General features: G+C 48.0%; 1 protein-coding gene across 1 annotated transcript in view; it reads left to right on the plus strand.

The window, feature by feature from the left end:
* LOC115146756 (intersectin-2-like) overlaps window positions 1–12,788 on the plus strand; it is a 46,992-nt gene that overhangs the window by 24,107 nt on the left and 10,097 nt on the right. Inside the window, exons 14-28 of the mRNA XM_065004111.1 lie at window positions 97–237; window positions 356–443; window positions 4,133–4,272; window positions 5,279–5,418; window positions 6,923–7,656; window positions 7,857–7,981; window positions 8,100–8,326; window positions 8,491–8,584; window positions 10,087–10,283; window positions 10,478–10,533; window positions 10,623–10,789; window positions 10,878–10,923; window positions 11,046–11,167; window positions 11,264–11,360; window positions 11,490–11,684. Of these exons, the coding sequence (XP_064860183.1) occupies window positions 97–237; window positions 356–443; window positions 4,133–4,272; window positions 5,279–5,418; window positions 6,923–7,656; window positions 7,857–7,981; window positions 8,100–8,326; window positions 8,491–8,584; window positions 10,087–10,283; window positions 10,478–10,533; window positions 10,623–10,789; window positions 10,878–10,923; window positions 11,046–11,167; window positions 11,264–11,360; window positions 11,490–11,684 (2,569 nt within the window). The remainder of the gene's footprint in view (window positions 1–96; window positions 238–355; window positions 444–4,132; window positions 4,273–5,278; window positions 5,419–6,922; window positions 7,657–7,856; window positions 7,982–8,099; window positions 8,327–8,490; window positions 8,585–10,086; window positions 10,284–10,477; window positions 10,534–10,622; window positions 10,790–10,877; window positions 10,924–11,045; window positions 11,168–11,263; window positions 11,361–11,489; window positions 11,685–12,788) is intronic.

Genomic DNA, 12,788 nt, shown 5'->3' on the forward strand with positions numbered 1-12,788 from the left:
CTTCATTGGCATATTCAATCACTCTGTTTCTCCATTGGTGTCATAGTTCCTAATCTACCAGAATCCCAACGGTACCTGACCACATCTCTCTCCTAGGGTAACAAACACAGGCAGATCTCTGAGCGGCTGCATGATGCTCAGAGCAAGAGGACGATGCAGCGGAGCGAACTGGAGCTGACCAACCAGAGACGAGACACAAGCAGACTGGACATCAACTCCCTGCAGAGACAACTAGAGGTGTCTGTCTCAGTATTAACTGTATTCTCAGTTACTGTTTTCCTCATTCCTTCCTTCGTGTTTCTGGTGTGTCGTTGTCTCCCCCCCTCCTGATGATGCGTTTGTTCCTGTGCTTAAGGAGTACCAGAGGAAGCTGTCCCAGCTGACTCCAGAACAGCAGAGGCTCAGTGACAAACTGAGGAACATGGCCCTCAACAACCTGCCAGGTATGGGCTGGGGTTAGGTTATCAAATCAAATCAAATCAAATTTTATTTGTCACATACACATGGTTAGCAGATGTTAATGCGAGTGTAGCGAAATGCTTGTGCTTCTAGTTCCGACAATGCAGTGATAACCAACAAGTAATCTAACTAACAATTCCAAAACTACTGTCTTATACACAGTGTAAGGGGATAAGGAATATGTACATAAGGATATATGAATGAGTGATGGTACAGAGCAGCATACAGTAGATGGTATCGAGTACAGTATATACATATGAGATGAGTATGTAGACAAAGTAAACAAAGTGGCATAGTTAAAGTGGCTAGTGACATAAGAATGCAGTCGATGATCTAGAGTACAGTATATACATATGCATATGAGATGAATAATGTAGGGTAAGTAACATTATATAAGGTAGCATTGTTTAAAGTGGCTAGTGATATATTTACATCATTTCCCATTATTAAAGTGGCTGGAGTTGGGTCAGTGTCAATGACAGTGTGTTGGCAGCAGCCACTCAATGTTAGTGGTGGCTGTTTAACAGTCTGATGGCCTTGAGATAGAAGCTGTTTTTCAGTCTCTCGGTCCCAGCTTTGATGCACCTGTACTGACCTCGCCTTCTGGATGATAGCGGGGTGAACAGGCAGTGGCTCGGTGGTTGTTGTCCTTGATGATCTTTATGGCCTTCCTGTAACATCGGGTGGTGTAGGTGTCCTGGAGGGCAGGTAGTTTGCCCCCGGTGATGCGTTGTGCAGACCTCACTACCCTCTGGAGAGCCTTACGGTTGAGGGCGGAGCAGTTGCCGTACCAGGCGGTGATACAGCCCGCCAGGATGCTCTCGATTGTGCATCTGTAGAAGTTTGTGAGTGCTTTTGGTGACAAGCCGAATTTCTTCAGCCTCCTGAGGTTGAAGAGGCGCTGCTGCGCCTTCTTCACGACGCTGTCAGTGTGAGTGGACCAATTCAGTTTGTCTGTGATGTGTATGCCGAGGAACTTAAAACTTGCTACCCTCTCCACTACTGATCCATCGATGTGGATAGGGGGTGTTCCCTCTGCTGTTTCCTGAAGTCCACAATCATCTCCTTAGTTTTGTTGACGTTGAGTGTGAGGTTATTTTCCTGACACCACACTCCGAGGGCCCTCACCTCCTCCCTGTAGGCCGTCTCGTCGTTGTTGGTAATCAAGCCTACCACTGTTGTGTCGTCCGCAAACTTGATGATTGAGTTGGAGGCGTGCATGGCCACGCAGTCGTGGGTGAACAGGGAGTACAGGAGAGGGCTCAGAACGCACCCTTGTGGGGCCCCGTGTTGAGGATCAGCGGGAGGAGATGTTGTTGCCTACCCTCACCACCTGGGGGCGGCCCGTCAGGAAGTCCAGAACCCAGTTGCACAGGGCGGGGTCGAGACCCAGGGTCTCGAGCTTGATGACGAGCTTGGAGGGTACTATGGTGTTGAATGCCGAGCTGTAGTCGATGAACAGCATTCTCACATAGGTATTCCTCTTGTCCAGGTGGGTTAGGGCAGTGTGCAGTGTGGTTGAGATTGCATCGTCTGTGGACCTATTTGGGCGGTAAGCAAATTGGAGTGGGTCTAGGGTGTCAGGTAGGGTGGAGGTGATATGGTCCTTGACTAGTCTCTCAAAGCACTTCATGATGACGGAAGTGAGTGCTACGGGGCGGTAGTCGTTTAGCTCAGTTACCTTAGCTTTCTTGGGAACAGGAACAATGGTGGCCCTCTTGAAGCATGTGGGAACAGCAGACTGGTATAGGGATTGATTGAATATGTCCGTAAACACACCGGCCAGCTGGTCTGCGCATGCTCTGAGGGCGCGGCTGGGGATGCCGTCTGGGCCTGCAGCCTTGCGAGGGTTAACACCTTTAAATGTCTTATTCACCTCGGCTGCAGTGAAGGAGAGACCGCATGTTTTCGTTGCAGGCCGTGTCAGTGGCAATGTATTGTCCTCAAAGCGGGCAAAAAAGTTATTTAGTCTGCCTGGGAGCAAGACATCCTGGTCCGTGACTGGGCTGGGTTTCTTCTTGTAGTCCGTGATTGACTGTAGACCCTGCCACATGCCTCTTGTGTCTGAGCCGTTGAATTGAGATTCCACTTTGTCTCTGTACTGACGCTTAGCTTGTTTAATAGCCTTGCGGAGGAATAGCTGCATTGTTTATATTCGGACATATTACCAGACACCTTGCCCTGATTAAAAGCAGTGGTTCGCGCTTTCAGTTTCACGCGAATGCTGCCATCAATCCACGGTTTCTGGTTTGGGAATGTTTTTATCGTTGCTATGGGAACGACATCTTCGACGCACGTTCTAATGAACTCGCACACCGAATCAGCGTATTCGTCAATATTTCCATCTGACGCAATACGAAACATGTCCCAGTCCACGTGATGGAAGCAGTCTTGGAGTGTGGAGTCAGCTTGGTCTGACCAGCGTTGGACAGACCTCAGCGTGGGAGCCTCTTGTTTTAGTTTCTGCCTTTAGGCAGGGATCAGCAAAATGGAGTCGTGGTCAGCTTTTCCGAAAGGGGGGCGGGGCAGGGCCTTATATGCGTCGCGGAAGTTAGAGTAACAATGATCCAAGGTTTTACCACCCCTGGTTGCGCAATCGATATGCTGGTAAAATTTAGAGAGTCTTGTTTTCAGATTAGCTTTGTTAAAATCCCCAGCTACAATGAATGCAGCCTCCGGATAAATGGTTTCCAGTTTGCAAAGAGTTAAATAAAGTTCGTTCAGAGCCATCGATGTGTCTGCTTGGGGGATATATACGGCTGTGGTTATAATCGAGGAGAATTCTCTTGGAAGATAATGCGGTCTACATTTGATTGTGAGGAATTCTAAATCAGGTGAACAGAAGGATTTGAGTTCCTGTATGTTTCCTTCATCACACCATGTCTCGTTAGTCATGAGGCATACGCCCCCGCCACTCTTCTTACCAGAAAGATGTTTGTTTCTGTCGGCGCGATGCGTGGAGAAACCCGTTGGCTGCACCGCGTCGGATAGCGTCTTCCCAGTAAGCCATGTTTCTGTGAAGCAGAGAACGTTGCAGTCTCTGATGTCCCTCTGGAATGCTACCCTTGCTCGGATTTCGTCAACCTTGTTGTCAAGAGACTGGACATTGGCAAGAAGAATGCTGGGGAGTGGTGCGCGATGTGCCCTTTTTCGGAGTCTGACCAGAACACCGCCTCGTTTCCCTCTTTTTCGGAGTCGTTTCCTTGGGTCGCTGCATGCGATCCATTCCGTTGTCCTGTTTGTAAGGCAGAACACCGGATCCGCGTCGCGGAAAACATATTCTTGGTCGTACTGATGGTGAGTTGGCGCTGATCTTATATTCAGTAGTTCTTCTCGACTGTATGTAATGAAACCTAAGATGACCTGGGGTACTAATGTAAGAAATAACACGTAAAAAAACAAAAAACTGCATAGTTTCCTAGGAACGCGAAGCGAGGCGGCCATCTCAGTCGGCGCCGGACTAGGTTGAGACTGGGGCTAATTTAGGCTGTGGTGGAGTGTTTATGTTTATGGATTGTTTATACAGTAGGACTAGGTTATATGGCTAGACTCGACAAATTTTCCCGTTCAGTCAAACATAACAATCTCACATGACTGAATAGGAACCTATGTTGGAAAACCATAGTGAATTCTACTGAACATTTTCCTCCTGTCATTCTCAACTCTTCTCCAGTCTCCACCATGTCCACGCTGAAGCGCAGCGCCAGTGAGAAGGACGGAGTGTGTCGCAAACTGAAGCAGCAGCTGGATGCTCTGGAGAACGAGACTGCTGCTAAACTGGCCGACATGGACCAGTACCAGAACGACATACAGGTACGGACATTTAACATTTTAGGTCAGATGGATGTCTAACACCCATGTCTCGGTGAATATTAACACTCACTCGCTCAAATGTTATGGTAATATGTTGAAGTATTTATTTCAGCTTTATTTAACCAGGTAGGCAAGTTGAGAACAAGTTCTCATTTACAACTGCGACCTGGCCAAGATAATGCAAAGCAGTTTGACACATACAACAACACAGAGTTACACATGGAATAAACAAACATACAGTAGAAAAATCTATAAACAGCATGTGCAAATGAGGTAGGATAAGAGAGGTAAGGCAATAAATAGGCCATGGTGGCAAAGTAATTACAATATATACAATAAGTATAACTTTCGACCTGAAGTGGATATATGATATTAACGTGATTTGATTTGAGACTGGGCTGGAATGATTCAGTATTTGTGTGGCTAATATGATTGATAACCAGTCTGCTCTGCTGCTTCTCTCTGTGTCTAAACTACCACTACAACACTGGCCTTTTTCTCCTCCTTTTCTTCCTCTCTTTCCCTCCCTCCCTCCATCCTTTCCTGTCCCCCTTCCCTCTATCTCCTTCTCAACTTTCTCTCTGCCCCCTACATATTCCCTCCTCCCTCTCTCCTGGCCTGTCTTGCTGCAGTATGGGGATGCTGATGACTGCCTGCTTCATGGTCTCCTCTCTCTGGTCAACTGCCTTAGTAACCTCTTCTACCTCCTTAAGGTGCTCTCTCACTCTTTCTTTTCTTCTCTCTCTCTCTCTCTCTGTATTTGTGTCTAGACTCTAAACCACTATTCCCTGAGTTCTCCAACCCCTCTCACCCCTGTGCTTGCTGTGCCACCTTGTGGGTTTGTAGTTTGTGCTTCATGTCAAATCCTATGCCGTTTACCTCTCCCTCGTCACAGGTCATTGTCGGTCAAAGATCATGTTGTGCCTTTGTTATTCTGAATATGTCCCAACCCGTTTAGTATGTGAAATGTGCCCTCTTATTGATGTTGTGCATATGGTAATATCAGGATCTGAGAGAGAGCCAGCGGAAGCAGCAGTCGGCTCTGGATAAACTACGGAGCATCAAAGAGGACAAACGGAGAGAACTGGAGAGACAGAGGGCGCAGGAGGAGGAGAGGAAGAGGAGGGAGGAGGAGGAGGCCCAAAGGTGACCTGGTCTCTCCTCTATGCACACATATACACGAACACACACACACACACAGTGTATTCAGACCCCTTCACTTTTTCCACATTTTGTTACGTTATAGCCTTATTCTAAAATATATTCAATAAAACATTTTCCTCATCAATCTACAGACAATTCCTCATAATGACAAAGTGAAAACAGGTTTTTAGACACTTGCAGATAAAAAGTATTCAGACCCTTTGCTTTGAGACTCAATCTGTTTCCGTTGATCATTCATGAGACGTTTCTACAACTTGATGATTTGGAAAGGCACACACCTGTCTATATAATGTCCCACAGTTGACAGTGCATGTCAGAACAAAAACCAAGCCATGAGTTTGAAGGGATTGTCCGTAGAGCTCAGAGACAGGATTGTGTCGAGGCACAGATCTGGGGAAGGGTACCAAAAAATGTCTGCTGCATTGAAGGCATCCAAAAACAGTGGCCTCCATCGTTCTTAAATGGAAGAAGTTTGGAACCACCAAGACTCTTCCTAGAGCTGGACGCCCGGCAAAACTGAACAATCGTGGGAGAAGGGCCTTGGCCTGGGAGGTGGCCCAAGGGCCTTGGCCTGGGAGGTGGCCCAAGGGCCCGATGGTCACTCTGAGAGCGCTCCAGAGTTCCTCTGTGGAAATGGTTTTCCTTCTGGATGTTTAGCCCGTCTCTGCAGCACTCCACCATTTACGCCTTTTTGGTAGAGTGGCCAGACGGAAGTCACTCCTCAGTAAAAGGCACATGACAGCCAAATTGGAGTTTGTCAAAAGGCACCTAAAGACTCTCAGACCATGAGAAACAAGATTCTCTGGTCTGATGAAACCAAGATTGAACTCTTTGGCTGAATACCAAGTGTCACGTCTGGAGGAAACCTGGCACCATCCCTACTGGGGATGTTTTTCAGCGCCTGGGACTGTGAGACTAGTCAGGATCCAGGGACAGGTGAACGGAGCAAAGTACAGAGAGATCCTTGATGTAAACCTGCTCCAGAGCGCTCAGGACCTCAAACTGAGGCGAAGGTTCAGCTTCCAACAGGACAACGACCCTAAGCACACAGCCAAGACAATGCAGGTGTGGCTTTAGGACAAGTCTCTGAATGTCCTTGAGTGGCCCAGCCAGAGCCTGGAGTTGAACTTGATTTGAACATCTCTGGAGAGACCTGAAAACAGCTGTGCAGTGATGCTCCCCATCCAACTCTGCAGATCCTCTTAAGCTCTGTCAGGAAGAATGGGAGAAACTCGCGAAAATACAGATGTGCCAAGCTTGTAGCGTCATACCCAAGAAGACTCGAGGCTGTACTGAGTAAAGGGTCTTAATACGTATGTAAATGTGATATTTCAATTTAATTTGAAATGCATACATTTGCAATCATTTTTGAATAAGGCTGTAATGTAACAAAATGTGGAAGTCTTTCCAAATGCACTGTATACACGCTCAAGCATGATTTGTTTTGACGTTGACCGCTTTCTCCCTGCCTCCCCTGTCTACCCAGGCGCATTAAGCTGGAGAAGGAGCATCAGTGGCAGAAGAAGCTGCAGAGAGAGGAGGAGGAGAGACAGATGAGGTTGCAGGAAGAGAGGGAGGCCAAACTGAGAGAGGAGGAGGAGAAGGAGGTGCAGGCCCGCCTCTTAGCTGCTAAAGAACAGGCAGAACGGGAACGCAGAGCAGAGGAGAGGAGAGAGCAGGAGAGGAGGATGCAGGAGGAGAGGAGAAGACTGGAGGAAGAGGAGAGGAATATGAGGGAGGAGGAGAGAAGGAAACAGGAGGAGGAGAGGAGAGAGGAAGAGAGGAGGCGGCAGGAGGAGAGGAGGAAGCAAGAAGAGGAGGATAGGCGCAGGAGAGAGGAAGAGAGGAAGAGGTTAGAGGAGGAGATGGAGAGGGAGAAGGAGGAAGAGGAGAAGAGGCGGCAGCGGGCTGCGGACGCAGCAATCCGAGACGCAGAGGAGAGGAAGAGAGTGGAGGAGGAGAGGAGAAGGCAGGAAGAGGTGGACAGGAAGAGGCGCGAGGAGGACAGGAAGAGAGTGGAGGAGGAGAGGAAGGAGGAAGAGAGGAGGCGGCGGCGGCAGGAGGAGGAGGAGGAGGAGAGGAAGCTGAAGGAAGAAGCGAAGAGGAAGCTGGAGGAGGAGAAGAGGAAAAGACAGGAGGAGTCGTTGCGGCCGAGTGCAGGGAAGACAAACATCCATGACAAACTGTCAGCCCTTCTCAGAGGACTAGAGGAGAGGAAAGGTAAGGAGGGACAACTAGACATTCAACTGTTTCATTCCCCTGCATTCATTCATTACCTTGATTAAACCTATATTACGATATCGAAAACAAAAAGGCACATGATTCCTCTGGTCAAATGTAGCTCGCAATATAGGTGTAATGAAAGATTCATATATTTTCAAATGTAAACTGAGGTGCTGTTATGTGAATGGCTGTTCCAGGTGGTCTGCAGCCCCAGGCCATGGAGCACAGGAAGTCTGCGGCGCTCACTTCCTTCCGGGCGCTCTACCCTTTCACAGCTCGCAACCAGGACGAACTCAGCTTCGAGGCCGATGAGCTCATCGAGGTTAGAACCATAGAGATGACTAATTCTAAATGTAATTCTACACTCTGTCATAATTTCTGAGTACAGGTTTGTGCTTCTTTGTTGTTTGACCTTTGTGTGCCCTTTCATGCGTGTCTAGGTGGATGAGAGTACGGAGCGGGAGCAGGGTTGGCTGTATGGCTGTCGGCAGGGGAAGATGGGCTGGTTCCCAGAGAGCTACGTGGAGAGACAGGCCAAACCAGAGACACCTGCTGTTATTAATGCAACTCCAGCTGCCACTACCACTGCTGTTGCTACTACTGTTGTTTATGCTACTGTTGCTAAACAGGCCCCCAGACCACAACTCTCCACTCCCAAACACACAGGGTAGGATGGCTACCACACACACACGCACAATTACTACCCATAGGTCCTTTGCCTAGGACTGTGTTACCTTTCCTCAACCCTGATGAGACATTTTATATGGTGATTCATGTAAATACTGTACTACTGACACAAGTTCATGACATTTGACCCTTGATGTCTTCTAGGAAACCCGGGGGAGACGCTACCATGCCAACGGGACAGAACTCCGCCTTCACTCCCACACACGCCCCTCACCACGCCCCCTTGGATCAGATACAGGTATAGGAGAGGGGTGGAACGAGCCAATTGGAAGCAAGGGATGAGTTGGTGGCCAATATCGTGATTGGTGATGGATGGCTCCACCTTCTCAGGAGCACAGCACACTGGCACACCTGTTTCAATTAGTCAAAGACTTTATGATTAGTTGACTAATTGAATGAGGAGTGCCAGCTTAGGGTTAAAACTAAAATGTAAAACGTCTGCCCCGGGGGGGCCCGAGGAAAGGGTTGGGTAACCCTGGTCTGGACTCTAAAGACGGTCTGTCTTAAATCTCTTAACACTGAAGGGATAGGGGCAAGGGGTTGTTATTGCTCCAGGTATTCCACAGTACTGTGCTGCCATAGCCGCCCTCACCGTCGCCTGTACACAATATAACCAGGACGTTGGAGTGGAGGAGCAGGAAGTGTTGGGTGATATTTACACTGTAACACCCCACACAGATCACGTTGCTACGTAGTTAGCTAGAGGACTCATTTTTGTATCTGTTCCACAGGCAGAGCCATTGAGGCCATCTCCGTTTTGAAATGGTCCTGAACCATATCTTGTGTGTCATTCATTTGTTGTGGCCACTAAAGGGCAGGGATATAGTGTAAAGAGATTCCTATTGGTTGGGAGCGCTCAGCCAATGATCAGAGCATTGTCTTCAAATTTGGTTGCCTTGCAGACAAGCAAGAAAATTTAAAGACAATGCTCTGATCATTGGCTGATCGCTCCCAACCAATAGGAATCCCCACCCAGTTGACTACTTTAAAATGGTGAAGCCCTCACTGGCAATATCCCTGCAAAAAAAAACGGTTATATCCGTGATGAGTCCTCTAACTCCGTGTTTACGAACTCGAGTACTCCCAACAGTACACATTTTTATTATAGCCCCAGACAAACGTACCTGATTCAACTTGTCAACTAATCATCAAGGAGGTGTGTTTGTCCCGGGCTAAAAGACCTACAGAGCTCCATGTATGTGTGTGTAAATATATGATGCGGGTACTTGAGGACCAGAGTTGGGGAAACACTGCTCTGACTTAACGCTGTGTTGCTACCAGACTAGACCGATTATTCCTTATGCCTACTCTGATATACACACAGATTCAGACTGCACTGGTTAAAAGGAAGGGACTGGTGTAAGGAATATGACAAACTCCCTCCAGCCTGCTTACACCAGTCTAGAACCAGTCTAGAACTTTTAAATTCACGAGGAGTGAAAAAGGAGAGCTAGGGTCCTGTAGGTTTTTTGCTCAAACCTTAATCTAGCGCACCTAATTCTAATAATTAGCTGGTTGATGAGCTGAATCGGGTTAGTTACGACTGGGGTTGGATTGAAAACCTGCAGGAGGGTAACTCTCCAGGAGCAGGGTTGGGAGAGCCCTGAACTACAATGTCCCAATTTGACTTTGACCCCTGTCCTTCGGCTCTCTCTCCCCCTCAATCTCTTCCATCCCTCTGTCCACCCTCTTCCTTCGCTGTCTTTAACTCCCTCCACCCCTTGTTCTTTCCTTCTGTAGGTGGCGGGTAGCCTGCAGGCCCAGGCTCTGTGTTCGTGGACAGCTAAGACAGAGAGCCATCTGAACTTCAGTAAGGACGATGTGATCTGGGTGCTGGAGCAGCAGGACAGCTGGTGGCTGGGGGAGCTCAACGGGGCGCAAGGCTGGTTCCCCAAAACATATGTCACACTCCTGGGAGAGAATGAAGACTCCACCAAGTAAATACACGCCACACACAGTTTTTCTTTGTGTTTTTTTCCCCTTTACACACACAGTTTTGGCAAACAGGCCCTTTTGTTATCAGTGAAGGAATTCAGTCGTGTGTGTGTGTGTTTTTGTGTAGAATTCCGTTGTGTGCATGTGTTTACTTATGTTATAACCGTTTTCATAATGTATATTTGTCTTGTTCCAGCTCGATAAATTCCCCTCCGGATGGCTCTGAAGCCACAGATGCTGCTCAACAGGAAGGTAGTTTGACGTTTGTGTCTCTGAGAGCTCAAGTTTTGTGTCATCCAATCAGAATGTCTCTGAGGTTATGTTTTGTGTCGTACAATCAGAGTACGTGGCGCTGTACACCTATGAGAGCCCAGAGCCTGGCGACCTGACATTTAGGGAGGGTGATGTCATCCTGGTGACCCAGAGAGAGGGAGAGTGGTGGAGCGGAGGCATCGGAGACCGCACCGGGGTGTTCCCTTCTAACTACGTCAAACCCAAAGAGACAGACGTAAGACGCATGCAAACACACGCACAGTGTACTGCAACTTGTACCCGGCTTGCACTTAAGACCTAAGTACGGTAACTTGTTGTTTCAGACATCCAGCAACTCTGGAAAGTCAGGTCAGCCTGGGAAGAAACCAGGTAAGGACATCACACTACATTATTCCCATGCTGGAAAGTACAGCCTGGCTGCTCCTTTTTCCCCTCCTTTTTCCCCAACGTTCCTCTAAATCTGATGGAACTCCCTACTTGTGCGCGTGCAGAGATAGCCCAGGTGAGCACAACATACACGGCCACGGGGACAGAGCAGCTCAGCCTGGCGCCAGGACAGCTTATCCTCATCCTCAGCAAGAACCCCACCGGCTGGTGGCTCGGAGAACTGCAGGTTGGCTGACTGACTGGTTCAGACTAGAATGAAATCAGGCAATGTGATTTTGATCGATACAATTTGCTTTAAATTGTTGATTGATTCATCTCTAAGGCGCGGGGAAAGAAGCGTCAGAAGGGTTGGTTTCCTGCCTCACACGTCAAAATGCTGGGATCCAACAGCGGCAAGTCCACGCCAGCACCTCTACCAGGTAAAACACACACCTATCTCAGGAAACACACGTCTTTAGTAGGTAATGGGTGAAGAAGACCGGCTATCCTTTATTTGGAACTTCTATGCCCTCTCACACCTTGCTCTCCTCTCTCTCCCTCTCCTCCAGTGTGTCAGGTCATTGCCATGTACGACTACAAGGCAGCCAACGAGGACGAAATGAGCTTCTCCAAGGGTCAACTGATCAGTGTGTTCGACAAGAACGACCCCGATTGGTGGAAAGGGGAGGTCAACGGGGTCACCGGTCTGTTCCCAACTAATTACGTCAAGATGACCACTGCCGACACCGACCCCAGCCAGCAATGTGAGTACATCACTTTTTTGATGTGCTTTTCCAAAGTTTCTCAATTTAAGTGTTCACATGACAGGGTGGGCAGATAGATGCCTACCAGTACACATGACAGGTAAGATGGTACGTAAGATGTTAGTAGAGCCAGTTAGCATGGTGAGTCAGACTAGTCTAAAGTTTACCACCCCCCCCCAAACTACACAACTGATTCAAATAATCAAAGCTTGATAATGAGTTGGTTATTTGAATCAGCTGGGTATCGCCAGGGCAAAAACCAAAACGTGCACCAACTTTGGGAAACCCTGGGTAAGAATTTAGCAACAGTGTTATTTATACTCTTGGGCGAAATCTTTCCCTGTTGATTCCTTTCTACCATTTCTTCTAATTGTCACCTGTTCATCAATCCATCCATTCTTCTCACTCATGTTTTCCTTTCACTTCTCTCCCTCTTTCCCTCCCTTCCTCTTTTCTCTCCCCTCTTCATCTCTTTCTCTCTGTAGGGTTGTAGTGTCTCCTTCTCCTCCTCTCCGTCTGAGACCCACTATCACGCTCTCGACTGTTGGAGGCCCCGCCCCTTTACTAACCTCTGACCCCTGTCTGGTCACACCTCTCTGACCTCTAACCTCTGACCTTCTGCCTGTGTCTGTTTGGAGTGGGTTGACGTTATCCTTGAACACAAATCTAGGGTCAGACTAGCCAGCCCATAATGCTAACTTGTTAAAGGGATAGTGCAAAATATGGAAATTAAGCCATTTTCTTACTTACCCAGAGTCAGATGAACTCGTGGAAACCATTTTTAAGTCTGCATGCAGTTTGAAGGTGCAATCATCCATGACTTAATCTGTCATTGGGTAAGTAGAAAAATGCTGTAATTGCCATAATCTTGCTCTGTCACTTTAACCACGAGGGGAATGAAATAACATCTGTGCCAGTGGTTAGGGTTTAACTTCTACCTACTCTACCACTGATACAGGGTCTGATAGGTTGTCATCCCTTAGTGCAGTGTTGCCCAAACTCTGTCCTGGTGACCCAAGGGGTGCACGTTTTTGTCCTAGTACTACACAGCTGACTCAAACAATCAAAGTTTGATGATGAGATGATCATTTGAATCAGTGCTAG

Source organism: Oncorhynchus nerka, linkage group LG18 (assembly GCF_034236695.1).
Source record: "Oncorhynchus nerka isolate Pitt River linkage group LG18, Oner_Uvic_2.0, whole genome shotgun sequence".
NCBI classification, from domain to species: Eukaryota; Metazoa; Chordata; class Actinopteri; order Salmoniformes; family Salmonidae; genus Oncorhynchus; species Oncorhynchus nerka.